The sequence below is a fragment of the Dermacentor silvarum genome, chromosome 2, assembly GCF_013339745.2.
Source record: "Dermacentor silvarum isolate Dsil-2018 chromosome 2, BIME_Dsil_1.4, whole genome shotgun sequence".
In the NCBI taxonomy this organism is placed as follows: Eukaryota; Metazoa; Arthropoda; class Arachnida; order Ixodida; family Ixodidae; genus Dermacentor; species Dermacentor silvarum.
The window spans coordinates 89,004,038-89,018,784 of record NC_051155.1 but is presented as its reverse complement, the minus strand read 5'-3'; the positions used below and the strand labels follow the sequence as shown (position 1 = coordinate 89,018,784).

Genomic DNA, 14,747 nt, shown 5'->3' with positions numbered 1-14,747 from the left:
AGAATGAAGCTTGCATTGACAAATTACGTGAGAGAAGTGAAAAATTAACTTTCGCAAGAAGCTTGGAGTGACAAAAACGAGACAGAAACAAGGAAATGCATATATGGCCTGTGCAAACTAAACTTTACTGCAAAAATTAACTTATTTTGAAATTACTTATTTGAATGGTGGAGCAGCGTCATGTCCAAGCGTGATAATTCTATCGCGCCCCACATGCTGTATGTTTTAGGTGCGAGTGAAAGCGTGCAAGGGTGAGCTGAGAAGGATGGTGGCTTTATGAGCGCCATCTTTCCACAGGAACAAAGGGGAAAGTGGAGAGGGAGGGAGTGGTAATGCGATCAAGTGCGTGCAAAGGCCGGGGGAGGCAGGTTGGCGCATGTTTCTTTTATAGCGCGGCCGTGGCTGCCGCATGGCTATCAGGGTGGCTGAGTGCATACGCAGTCCGCACGCGTATGCACTCAGCCATGCGTGCAGCAATTTCAATATAACGAAGCAAATTGCCGATTTTACCGACTTCATTATTATCGAGGTTTAACACTATTAAATTTTTTTTTAATTTGATAACTGGGCTTCTAAGGAGTGCAGTAAGTCTGTAATATGTACCATGTTTCTGCACCCTGACACAATTTGAAGTTTTGTGGAAAAGAAAAACGAATTGTCTAGTTACAACTTCAAACTTTTCCTAACTTTAGAGAGAAGAGATGTATAGAGCTTACTACACTCCTTCACTATTCAGGAATAAATTCATGCGACTTTCAGCTTGCTTACTGTGAAACTATAATTGTAAACATTGAGTGACAGGGAAAATGTAAAGCCCAATGTGAACTCAAAGCAGTGGCTCAATGTGTCACTGCAGAATGGTTCGAATGCCACATTTGATGAGCATTGCACTGTGTTTGCTTGTTTCATCACAGCTTTGGCACAGGCGAGATTTCACCAACCCAGAGCGTCCCGTACAAGTGCCAAGACGCGGAGACGCGCAAGGTCCACCAGATGGCTCTGACGGGCATGTTTGGTGGGTCCCTTTCTCCTTTTCTTTGTCTAAGAGGAAGCTTTAAATCTGATCCAATTACGATTTGATTTTCCAATTGAAGTACATATAAAATGCAGAAATGCTCTCGTGAGCCAACCACTGCACCGATTCGAATTAATTTAATTTATTGCATTTTCAGGAGAAAGTTGAATTTAATTAAAATCTGGTATTTTGCATGTGAAAACCATGTATCTGATTATGACACGGTGTAGTGGGAGACTCTGGAATAATTGTGACCATCTGGGGTTCTTTAACGTGCACCCAATGCACAGTACAGTGGAATCTCGTTAATACGATTCTGCATAATACATTTTTCGGGATGATATGTCTTTTTTTTTTCTTTTCCCGATAATACGATTTGGTTGGATAATATGTTTGATGATGGGCGCTTTATTTTTCGGTTCCTGTGAACATCGTAGCAAAGAGATTCCACTTTACTCTAGTGTTGTGGCATTTCACTCTCGTTGAAATGTGGTAGCCGTGGCCGGGTTCGAACCCGCAGTCGCAAGCTGTGCAGAGTGATATCCTAGCCACTAAGTTACCGCGGCGGATAAAGAGAAAGGTTAACTACAAGCAACTGCGGGAAATACAATTTCTAGTTATGACGTTATAGTTTTTACAAAAATTGCCAAAAATGTGTAAGCATTAAAAAAAAAAAAAACGACCCTAACTTGCCATATTGGGTCACGGTGTCCCTTTTAACACCCGTGGCATGCGTGTACATGCAGCGGCAGCGGCTATCAAGGAGCTTCACAGCCAAGTGCTGCCATTCCTGGTGTCCCTGGTGCACCACTACACCCTGGTGGCGGTGGCGCAGCAGGCGGGGCCACTCCGCCAGACTCGGCCGCCCACACAGGGCATGGACCCGTCCGTGCTCGTCGACGCCCTGGCAGCCATCATGGCCCACGAGGAGAAAGAACTCTGCAAGGTGGGTACACCTGTTCCTCCACATCCGGGCATACTATTATTAACTACTTTATCTATTTCATATACAGTAAAACCTTGTTAATTCGGAAAAACAGATGATTCGGACTCATCCTCTTGTCCTGGCAAGTGTATGCATTATTTAATGCAATCAAGCTCTCGTTGATTCGAACAACTCTCGGAGCTCGGATAGTGCGGAGCGCCACAAATGTGCAATGCAAAAGAGGGAAAACGGTGCTAGCGTCCAAGCGAAATGAAGCGGCAAAGTCCAGATCATCATAGTCATCAGCGGAAATACAGTCAAACCTCAATATAGCGAAGTTATACTTGCAGGGAAAAACTTGGTTATATCAAGAATTTCGTTATATTGAGGTTTCGCTAATTCAATAAAACTAAAATGGGGAAATAAAAATAGTTTGTTACATAGCGAATTTCGTTAAGACGAGGTTTTTTTGCTATACAGTCGAACCTCGGTAATTCGAACTCGAAGGGGCCCGAAAATTTGTTCGAATTAAAAGAAGTAATTAACGGAAGGACATATTTTTGAAGTATTCGAGCACCATAGCAAGATAAACGAACCGTGCGAGTCATCAAAATTCGCGGCGCGCAAGCGCATAGCGAGTTGCGCCCATGCCGCCCAACGCTCAGTTCCCGATAACGGCAGTAAATGAAACTTCAGGGAGCGGACGGGGCCGACATGGCGTGTGCGGAGACCGTCGAAGATGAGGGAGGAGGGCGGCAGGAAAGCGGATTCGACCTCGGCAACTCCGCTGCTTCGGTGGCAGTGCCTTTGGTGGCTCCCCTCGCCCTCTCTCTCAACTCCCTCGCAGCTCCGTCACCTTCGACTGTCTCCGTGCGTGCCCGCTGCGCGGCTCGGCGCAGGTTAGCCCGCTCCTTGAAGTTTTGTTTGCTGCCGTTATCAGGAAGCGAGCAGCGTTTGCCGGCGTGGGTGCCGACGCCGCCGCTCTAGCCGGCCTGGCGCCAGCTTAGGCCGCTCCCTAAAGTTTCGTTTTCTGCTGTTATTGGCAAGTGAGCGTTTGCTGGCGTGGGCAGTTCGTTGGCCGGACTGGGCCTCCACCGCTGCATGAAAGGGTCTTCTCCTAAGCTTTTGCTCTATGGCGGTGTCGGAGCAATGCTGGTCGGAGGCGCCGCCGCGTTATTTGGCGCACTGCTGAGAGCATTGTCATTCCACGGTATGTTCGAATTAACCGTCGCAAGTGCTTTCATGTTCGATTTACCGAGCGTTTTTGCCCATTGAAATACACATAACTTTGACAGGACCAGAATAACCAGCAGTTCGAATTAAGCGTGTTCGAATTAACGAGATTCGACCGTATTGAGGTTTGACTGTAGTACGTGAGTGACAGCAATGCCGGAATGGTTCGTGCTTAGTTGACCCTTTAAATACTTGATTCTTTCATTTACCGCAGTGCATAACACTTTGCCTTGGCTACTCGCCTTCATACCTGCTTAGTTGCCATCCTCATGGTCACGTTGCTAGCCACCATGGTTTCGTTCAGGGCAGTTGCGGCAAACTGTAGTTTCACTTTGAGTCGGTGTGCACGTCGCCTATCTGCTTCTACAGTTCGCATCTCCTCCTTGCGTGTGCGCGCACCCATGCGCTGGCCATGTGCCGTATCTTGGAGGTAATCTCTTCGTGGCAAGTGCAAAGGTCAAGCCGAGACAGTTCGTGGCTGGTGCGCATTGGGTTCTCACGTGTCTAGTGTTGGTGGTCGCGTAATCTCAAGTTTCTCAGACACGATGTAAATCGCTCGCTCGTGTGGTGACTACGACTTCAGGGTTATCGAGTGAGAACTTAATGTTTGCCTGAGTGCGCGTGATGCCGTTAAAACTACGAACCTTACTTTGTCTAGTTGTGTCTCTGCTATCACCAACGATGCTCCGGTGTTCTTGGGAAACTTGCGACATTTTTTTTTCTTGCTCAGGACGTATACAGTGGAATCTCATTGATAAAACATATCATACGAAAATTGTATCATCCACCGTATTATCCAACCAAATTGTACTATTGGGAAAAGAAACATATTATTCCCAAAAACGTATTATGCAGAATTGTATCAACGAGACTACACTGTATCCGTATCTTTTCATACTTTTGTTTTTAATCTGTGGGCACCGGCTGCTATCACTAAGCGCGGTCGCCCAGGGCGCCCAATATTTATAGCGCCGCGCGACGCAACACACACAAGCGTCGGACGCCGTCAGCCTCATCAATGCATTGCTCTTGGCGTAATCTGCACAGCACGTGCTGGTGCTCATAACTGTGCTATTATTGTGATAGCAATTATATGGAGACCCCAGGTGCATTTCCATTGTCCTCGTCACTGTGATGTTCCATATAAAGTTCAAGTGCGATATTGTGGCTGCATGCCATATGCCGTGGGTGCGAGTGAAAGCGTGCGAGGTGGAACCGATGCGGGGGCTTTTGCTTGGGCAACGGCTGCGTATTGTGTGGCCGAGCGCTGTCGTGTGGCTGCCATAGAAAGTGATCTGCGATGGGCACAGAGACTAGACGTGCTGAGAGCTGATATAATCTATGCGCTGTGTTCTCGCCGCTTAGTTCGCCCTAAAGCGAGAGGCAGCACGACAGACAACTCGTTCGCTGCTGCTGCCGCTCTTCCTCAGGCCAGCGTTTGGACAGCGAGTGTCTGTAGTTATCAAGTGCGATGTGTTCATATTGTGTGTGCGTGTGACACCATGCATGTTAATTGAGTTAGTAAGCTAATGTTTACGAGTTCATACGGCCAATAAAACTACTATCCTTACCACGGTTATAAATGAGTGAAACAGATGCTGCAGATTGCACACTCATGTAATTATGCGCAATACTTGTCTTGGAGTGTTTCTTGCTGTTTATGCTTGAACCTGTGCTGATGGCACATGTCTGTGTCACATCTTTGTACAGGAGTGTTTCTGTGCCTGTGTAAAGATGGTAACAGTGGAACAACTACCGTATTAGTACATTATTGTAACGTCAGTTTTTTTCTAGATTGTTGCTACATGAAGTCGATCCTCACGTTACAATCGAATACTGAAATTCAGGTTGTCTAAAAAGTGCAATGATGCACCCAAATCTAATCAATAAGTGAAATGTGTGAGTGAAAGCGCGCGAGGGATGCGCGCTTTTACGGAGAGCGAACGCATGACGGAGAGCAAACGCGCTGTCTTCCGTTGCGCGAAAGGCCGCGGGCGATGGGAGGGAGGGAGGGAGCGGAGGCGACATTTATCTCCGGTACCAAATGCGTATCTTGCGACCGGGCACAAGGGGAACTGGCGACTCAATTTCCCACGCAAAAGAGGAAAGCTGGAAGGCAGCACGGGAGGGAGGGTGCGCGGCTTCTACTCTGCCACCAACTGCATACTTGTACTTTGCGGGGCGGCGGGCTGTCGCACGCACCGTATCTTGAAAGCGATCTCCACACGGCTCTTGCCTTTGTACGGGCTGTGCTTTCGCCGCTTAGTTTCTGGTGAAGCGATATACCGCACGAACTTTCACTCGCTGCTGCTGCTGCAGCACTTGCTCACGACAGCATTTTGACAGCAGTTGTCTCCGGTCATCGGGGAGTGGGATCGTCGAGTGTTTGCTTGTGCGCGCTGACACCATGCTTGTTAATTCAGTTAGTAAGCAAATGTGTCCAAGTTTATACAGCCGATAAAACTACTATCCTTACTCCGTATAGCTCTCTACTAATTTGCAATCGCAATTGATGCTTCACCTTTCGGGCGAAGCTGCGACTTTTTCATGCATCTGGTGGTCTCGCGTTACTTTAGCGGTTTTCTTCTCTCTTTTTTTTTTTTTGTTTTTGCTGGACGTAACAAATAGTCACCCCTCAAATTACTTTCGCGGTTTTATTTTTTCTTGATTGAGTAAATATGTACTTTTGTGTTGTATTGTTACCTACTGGCCCTATGTCAAGCACTCACACTTGGTGGTGAATTTCTCGGTGTAGGTGGGTCAACTGGCCATGCTGCTCATCACGGAGAACTCTGCGACGGTGCTGACGTCACGGGAGCGGGCCTGCCAGTTGCCACACGTGGAATACTTGGCGGAGCGGCTGTGTGCCCTGTGCTATGACCGGGCTTGGTATGCCAAATCGGGTGGCTGCTTTGCCATCAAGTGCCTGGTGGAGCGGCTGCCCCTGCGCTGGGTGTTGGGTCACCAGTACCTCTTCCTCAAGGCCTTGTTCTTCATCATGATGGACCTGACGGGGGAGGTCTCCAACGGGGCCGTCGACATGGCCAAGTGAGCGCTCTTGTAATGAAATGGAAAAAATTGGGTTGTTGCTGAAAAGTTGGGCAAGGTGGTTGCTGAAATAGTGAAACATACTACTAACAGCACTAAAAGAGATGGAAGAAGAAACGTGAGTAGACACAGGGCATTGCGCTCAGACAAAAATGCATTGACCGACACATTGGGATTGTAGTTGGATCAGTTGTTTTTTAGAATACACTTAAACCTGCTTATAATGAACCTCCATATAACGAATTCCTGAATATAACGAAGTTTTTCTATTCCCCACCGTTACTCCATAGAAGCACATGTATTTGAGACCTCTACGTAGCGAAGTGGCAGCGGGAGACCCCCTCGATATAACGAATTTTCCCCTCCGACAACCTAGAGATTTCGCCCCAGATTTTGTCATTTTTGTGCTAGCAGCAACCGGAAGCACCTTCTCCGCCGCGACGGAATGCCAAGCGAGCGCATGTGTGCGTGCGTGCGTGTGCGAGGCGGGCCTGCATCCCTCGACCCGGCGATCTTGCCGCTGCGGGCATGACCTTTCCCCCTCCCTTCATTCAAATCTGATCCTGCCGCTTGCTGCAGCTGGCCTAGCCCGCCAAGCCGGCACTCTCTCCTTTTCCAGTTGATGTTGCCGAGGCGCTGGTACACGCTGTGACATATCACACTCGATGAGCGCGGACACGCGCCGTCAAACGCTGGCTGCATGTGGAAGCGCCACTGGAGAAGCGAGCGAAGTACAGTTAAACCTGGATATAACGAAATTGACAAATTCCCGAAAAACTTCGTTATAAAGAGGATTTCGTTATATGCAGGTTTGGCACGAAAATTCGAAAAATAAACGTTTACCGTATTTACTCGATTTTAACTCGCCTTCAATTGTAACGCGCACCCGTTTTCCGTTTTCGTCGAAGCACTCATCCTCGGAATGTCACACCAGGTACCGGATGTGTGGACGCGTGTCATTTCGCACAAGCGCGAGGCATCGGAAACGAAGAGCGAGCGTCACGATGGCGTCGTAGCGTCGTATAGTGTTACAGTAGAACCTCGCTGTTACGTTCCTGGGGGCTGCGTTTTCCCGGCTGCTACGTCGTTTTCGACCGGTCCCGGCACAGCTCCCATAGAACTCAATGCATTGGTAACCCCGCTGTTGCGCCGCAACTGTGGGACCGTTCCCGCATCATACGTTGCGAACTGCCACCCCGCGCCGGCCCGAGCGGCCATTTTGACTTTTCATGTTGCTTGGCTTGGTGGCTTGACGATGGCATTGGCCGCCCAAAGTGCTGGGGGCGACAACTATGACGTATTTTCGGTTTCCGCCAGCATAAGTATGGCCCTTGAGATCCGTATTTGCTATATAAAAATGGTGTCCATGACGCGTTGTGGCCCTAAAATTGGTTTTGGCTCATAGATATTCCGTATATAATGGTACGGCCACGCTAGCGGCAAAAAACGCGCGCGTCATGCAGCGAGCGGCAAGTTGCCGCGCGTCAGCGCCTTTCTGCGAGGCCACCGTGGCACGCGCGCTCGCCGCGCGGCAGCGCGATAAGATCTCCCGCGCTCTCCGAACGGGCGAGCAACACCGCGAGCGCTCGTTGTTTCATGTGAGAGACGACGATCGTCGATTGAAAACCCGGCGCGGACCGGCAGCGTTCCGGTTGTGATGGCTCCGTGACGTCACCCTCGTCGCTCTCGATTGGTTCTTCATCTCGCGGCACGCGGCATTTGCCGCAGAACCCCTTTCGCATGGCACGCCGCAAGACCCCCGATTCCTGCCGCTTTTGCCACGCGCGGCATGACGCATTGCCGCGCGTTTCTGACGCGCGTTTTTGCTGTGTGTTTTTGCCACTAGCGTGGCCTTACCCTAAAATCCAAGGGCGATAATGCAGTCGCCGCGCGCCGTATGCTGTATGTGCGAGTGAAAACGTGCGACGGGAGCCGACGGCCGCGTCTAAATCTCGCGCGCGCAAGAAAAGCAGGGAGGAAGCGCGCCTTCTTCCGTTGCACTCGAGGCACCGGCGAGGGAGCGAGGGGGGAGGGATAGCGGGGCGGCGCACGGTCACGCAGGCCGTATCTTGAAAGCAATCTGCGTTGGGGCAGAGTCTAGCAGTGTAGGTGCGTCGGCGGCTCGTAGCTTTCTGCGTGCTGTGTGTTCTCGGCGCTCAGTTTGCGTTGAAGCGATAGACAACAGCACGAAGGTCACTTCGGTGCGGCGCTTCCACACGCCGCCAGCGTGTGACAGCGCGTGTCCGCGCTCATCGAGTCTGATGTGCCACAGCGTGTACCAGCGCGTCGGTAACATCAGCTGGAAAAGGAGAGAGTGCCGGCTTGGCGGGCTAGGCCAGCTGCAGCAAGCGGCAGGATCAGATTTGAATGAAGGGAGGGGGAAAGGTCATGCCCGCGGCGGCAAGATCGCCGGGTCGAGGGATGCAGGGTCGCCTCATACGCGCACGCGCGCACACGTGCGTTCGCTTCGCATTCCATCGCGGCGGAGAAGGTGCTTCCGGTTGCTGCTCGCGCAAGAATATCAAAATTTGGGGCGAAATCTCTAGGTTGTCGGAGGGGAAAATTCGTTATATCGAGGGGTCTCCCGCTGCCACTTCATTACGTAGAGGTCTCAAATACATGTGCTTCTATGGAGTAACGGCGGGGACTATGGAGTAACGGCGGGGAATCGAAAAACTTCGTTATATCCAGGAATTCGTTATATGGAGGTTCGTTATAAGCAGGTTTAACTGTAACCTTCGTGCTGTTGTCTATCGCTTCAATGCAAACTGAGCGCTGAGAACACACAGCACGCACAAAGCTACGAGCCGCCGACGCACCTACACTTCTGCCCCAACGCAGATCGCTTTCAAGATACGGCCGCGCCCTGCCACGCAGTACGCAGTTGATGCCAGAGTACAGTACAACGCCGCCCCGCTATCCCTCCCCCCTCGCTTCCTCGCCGGTGCCTCGAGTTCGCAACGTATGATGCCGGAACGGTCCCACAGGTGCGACGCAACTGCGGGGTTACCAGTGCATTCGGTTCTATGGGAGCTGTGCCAGGACCGGCTGAAAACGACTTAACAGCCGGGAAAACACAGCCCCCGGGAATGTAACAGCGGGGTTCTACTGTAACACTATACGACGCTACGACGCCATCGTGATGCTCGCTCTTTGTTTCCGATAGCTCGCGCTTGTGTGAAACGACACGCGTCCACGCATCCGGTACCTGGTGTGACATTCCAAGGATGAGTGCTTCGACGAAAACGGGTGCGCGTTACAATTGAGGGCGAGTTAGAATCGAGTAAATACGGTAAGTGTTTCTTTTTCGAATTTTCGTGCCGAACCTGCAAATAACGAAATCCTCTTTATAACGAAGTTTTTCGGGAATGTGTCAATTTCGTTATACCCAGGTTTAACTGTATCACTTTCGGCGGACATTGTAAGAATGACCGGCAGTAAACAAGTACAGCGGAATCTCGATGACACGAATCTCACGGGGATACGAAAAACATTCGTGTTAGCCAAATTCGTATCTTCGAAACACAATTAAAACTAGCTAAATTAAAGAGTCGGAGGTAAACTCACTCAGGCACACGCACGTAAAGAGCATTCACAGTATAGACCACTTATAACGTAACCGTTTATAGTGCAGAACTGTCTACAACACGGCCTTTTCTGACTCCGATTTACCCTCCAATAGAACTCCATGTATATGCATACCGCTTAAAGTGCAGCCGCGTGAGACGAAATACCGGTTATAATCCGGATTCCATGGGAAAATCTTGCCGACAAGGGTGGTAGCGAGCACGCTTCTCAACGAGGTGCCCCCAACGATGGGAGGGGAGATCAACGAGGGCAATGCGGAGACGTGGAGCATGAGTCCAAGGGCGGTAAAATCGTCACCGCGCGCCGTATGTGCGAGTGAAGGCGCGCGGGGGACGCGCGCCTTCACGGAGAGCGAACGCACAGCCGAGAGCAAACAAGACTTCCGTTGCGCGAAAGGCCATGGGGGTATGGGAGAGAATTGGAGGGGGGGGGGGGGCAATGCTGTGCTGCGGCACCAAATGCGTATCTTGCGCGGTTTAAGTGGTATCTTGCAACTGGGCGCAAGGGTAACTGGCGACGCAACCTCCCACGCGAAAGGAGCGAAGCCGAAAGGCAGCGCGGGAGGGAGAGACGGGGGGGGGGGGGCTTCTAATCTGCCAACAAATGCGTTCTTGTACTTTGCGCCTGTGCCGGCTGTCGGTGTTATCGCGCGCACCGTATCTTGAAAGCGATCTCCACACGGCTCTGACCTTTGTATGCACTGTGCTTACGCCGCTCAGTTTTCCTTGAAGCGATAGACCGCACGAACCTGTGCTCGCTGCGGCGGCCGCGCAAAGCACCAAAAGCACCACCGCTTCAAACTGTTCGCGCCCAGTCGCAGGCTCCGTGCTGTCCGGCGCCGCGTCCGCGCCTCCGTACCAAAAGAGAAAGAGAGAAAGCACATGACTGCGCGCTGTTCTCTTTCGCGGCCGTCGGTGGGGCGGCGTTCATTCGTATCAACCGACACGAGTCGAAAATAGATTCGTAACAACCGTTCTCTAGCACGTTGCAAAGTAATGGGGCTCGGCCGGGACCACAGAAAAATTCGTATTATTCGGAAATTCGTATTAGCCGTGATTGTATCATCGAGATTCCACTGTACAGTAGAGTCCATTAATTCAACTCTGGTGAATTCGATTCCGAAAGTCCTGGTGGCTGGCTGGACACTCTGGTACCCAAAGTTGGCGCCCGTGTGCCCATGCAAAAATTTTTTGTTTCTTGATTCTTAAAATTGGCCTTCGCCGGATAATATGAACGTGACTAGTCAGGATGCACATGCCTGGCCGTTATAATGACACTTGTAGCGACCCCTTTTCTGACAGCGTCTGTCTCAGCAGAGCTGAGGGAACAGTTGGTTGACCACATGTCACCTACCATTGAAAACGTCTATTTGCGGCGTGCCCTAGGAAGATTTGCAAGCAATAACTGTAGCTCGTAGTGTCAGATAATGAAATTTACCAATTCCCTAATGCGCACCTTCCCCCCCCCCCCCCACTAAAATTGAACCAAGAACTGCACTTGCGGCATTCATATGCTTTGATGCATAGCACGGCTGACTTAAATCATTTTAGAGAACCAGTTGTCACTGTGCAACATGCATTAGAACCTTGTCCATTTTTCTTGGGTCTGTGTTAGATTTTTACTTTGTTTAAGAGCATTAATGTTATCTCTACAATATTTTTCTACTTCGGACACACAGAAAGCGGGCACACGTTTGATTCGAAGGCATTTGGAAATCAGGGAAATACTGCCAAATCAATCGGCGGTCTGTTTTGACGTTTTTTCTACATTTTGTTTAATTTGACCCGCCGGGTAATTCATTCAATTTGGTCGGTCCCATCAGGGTCAAATTAACGGAAATCGACTGTGCAAGAGTGGGTTCTTTTTCAGCATTGCCTGCAGCGAGAAAGAATCAAAAGCTTTTTGCCATGTACAGTGTGCCAGGAGTTCTATGTCATTAGCTTCTTTTCAGCTTTTATATGGCTTTGCTTTCTGATTAAGAGCACCAACCTTATTCAATAAGTTTCGGACTGCTAATCAAGTTTCGTCAGTTCTTAATCGTTGAAAGAAACTCCATTTAAAATGCTGCCGTATGCTGTATTGAAGGCTGTGTCATTTTACGTGTATCATGCTTTAATTCCTTTTAATCCCACTAAAGAGAAACAGGAAGTTCAGCTGGAATAAAAGAGGGACCTTCAAGAATTCATGCAGTTTTTCTTGGGTGCAAAAATAGAGTTATTAGCAGAGAAATTTGTAAACAAAGGCCAAATATCTCTTCCTCAATTTCTCTCATCCCAGATTCCGCGCTGAAGCAGTGTCGTCACGGATTTCATTGCTCTCAGCGAATCAGAGGGCGCCATCATACGTCACCGCTTGCGTAAACGGTTGAGGCGCTGGCTGCATCATAGACTGCATGGCCGCTGCATTTGCGTTCGCTGCGACTTTTGCTTAGGTGTTCTGTGGCCGCGATGGATACCGTTGCCGACGCTGAACCTTGCACCGAAGAGCTTGCCTGGGAAGCAGGACTGCATTTCAGCGACTTCAGTGAAATGGAGCGCGAAATGATCCTCTGTGCTCGCGCTGTAGGTGTTTCCGCGTACGATGTCGGTGAGCCGCCGGCCGCGCTGACGGAAAGCGAAGCCTCATTTTTGTCAACGGAAGGTGAGGTGTCCGGTCTGCCTGGCGACGACGTTCCCGACAGAACAAGTGTAGAAAGTTGCGCGCATACACGGTATAGTTTTTTCATGCCTTTTTTCAATGAAATTCAGCACTCACCGAGCCGCCAGTTTGCTGCTGCAGGTGCACCAGTAGGGGATTTGATGAAGGCCGCATTGAGGGAACAGCTGCTTGAGAAAGGACTGGCCTCTGGGGCATGCCAAGATACTTTCCAAGGGCGGGAATATATACATAATCCAAGGGCGAGAAATGCAGAGAGCACACAATCGGTTTCTCTGGCTCTTTTGTCGTTTTATCATCGGCTGAGCCATTGCGAACGCCGGCTCATCGCATGGCACCACATGAAAGTATACAATCGGGTCAGCATTGCCGCTGCACCTGAGCAAGCTCCTTGCGCCGTTTATACAGCCCTCAACACTACACACGCGAGGCATTTTCTGGCTGTTTTCCGCGAAGTCAACGTTTTTCGAGCCACGCAACACGCAACAAAACACTGCAACACTGTGAAGCGGAGCAGGCGCGCGTAATGATGCATGGAGCAAAAACAAAACTACGAAACTATCACGACGACATGTAGCGCCATGCCATTTTTTCTTATTACTTTTTAATTTTGCACTAAATTTGTACGTCCTCGCTTGAAACAGCCTAAAAAGTTGTCAAATGCTGTTTATGTACGTTTAAGGTGTATTTAATTTTGCGTTTTATTAACAGCGATAAATCACTCTCAACCAATTGCGACCCGCCTGCATTTGTGATCTCCAACGTCACGAACGTGTAGTGCGGGAAATTAAGCTGCGTCAGCACCTATCCTTCAGTTTTTCGCTCTTTTCTTGCTTATTAAACCTCTGTTCGCAGTAAGAATGGTATGACTGTGATCGTGAAAGGATAGTCTACCATTAAAGCTCAACTTCCGGTTCCTCTTTAGTCTGCCTTTAAGGCCGCAGGGCTGAGTCATCACTACATTGCAACAATGTGTCCATGCACAGATCCAACCTGGAGAAGATGCTGACGGTGTGTGCTGCACCGCTGCCTGCCGACGCTCCGGACGACCTGCGCGAGGTGCAGCGCAAGTCGCTGAACGACGTGACGCTCGAGCTCGTCCGGCAGGTGACCTCGCCCAACGCCTGCGTGCGCCAGCAGGCCATCCACTCCCTGGAGGTGCTGGCCCAGGTGATGAACTGCTCAGTGGGTGCCCTGATGGAGCCGCACCGCGAGGTGCTCGCGGACATGGTGCCCCCCAAGAAGCATCTGCTCCGACACCAACCCTTGAACGCACAGATTGGCCTGATGGAAGGCAACACCTACTGCACCAGCCTACAGCCACGGTTGTTTACCCTTGATGTAAGCGTCACCGAGCACAAGACCTTCTTTTCCGAGTTGGTGAGCTTGTGCGAGGCTGACGATGAGACGCTACGCAAGCTGCCCTGCTACAAGGGATGCGGCCCTGCGGCGCTGGTGTCGTTGCGGCGAGCGGCACTGCGGGCACTTGCCACGTGCCACTACCTGCCGTGCCGCGAGCGAGTCTTCCACGTCCTCTACCGGGCACTCAACGCTCGGGATCCTGAACTTCAGGAGGCGGCCTTTCAGTGCATGTCTGACTTCGTGGCTGCCTGCAACATTGACATGGAAATGGTACGAATAATTAATTTGTCAATTAGTGCTTAATATTCCAAAGCTTTGACGTGGTACGGCCCTGGTGGAGAGCTTGGGATTAGTTCTGGCCATAAGGCATCCTGTAAAGTTCACGGGCATTTTATATGCATTTTAACATTCTGCCTCAACCTGAATGTTCCCATTGCTGCTTGGCGAGCCAGTGACAACAGCCTCTGTTGAGGAGGTGGTGCTTACCATATCACCCGAGAAGGTGTGGAAGTGGTTGTTGCCGCCCCTTTTGCATCTTAGTCAGTGTGCTTTCACGACTCTTACGAGTAGTGGCAGTTGTCATGACCTCAAAAGGAATCTGCTCTGCCTTTTAGAGGAGGAACCTTTTATATCTTTCACCCTGTACAATTGGCATCAATTTGCTGCAACAGTTGACGCATAGCCAAGGGAAGCTACAGCTGTACATCAATGGTGAACACAGGCATAACTTATTGGCTGTATTGTAAATTGCAAATTTTGTACATCAAATCGGCTCAGGAACGTTGCCGATACAAACAAAGTCTGCTGCAATGAAAAATTTCGTTATGGAGGAAATTTGGTTGTAATAGAATTTCAGTAAAAAAGACGAAAGAAAAATAAAAACACTGGTCGTAGTTGTTTATTTTCAGAAATCAGTCATTT

General features: G+C 50.1%; 1 protein-coding gene across 1 annotated transcript in view; it reads left to right on the top strand.

The window, feature by feature from the left end:
* Positions 1-14,747, top strand: part of LOC119440211 (transformation/transcription domain-associated protein-like) — a 233,828-nt gene that overhangs the window by 72,732 nt on the left and 146,349 nt on the right. Inside the window, 4 exon segments of the mRNA XM_049661446.1 lie at positions 915-1,015; positions 1,762-1,961; positions 5,929-6,221; positions 13,451-14,096. Coding sequence (XP_049517403.1) covers positions 915-1,015; positions 1,762-1,961; positions 5,929-6,221; positions 13,451-14,096 — 1,240 coding nt within the window.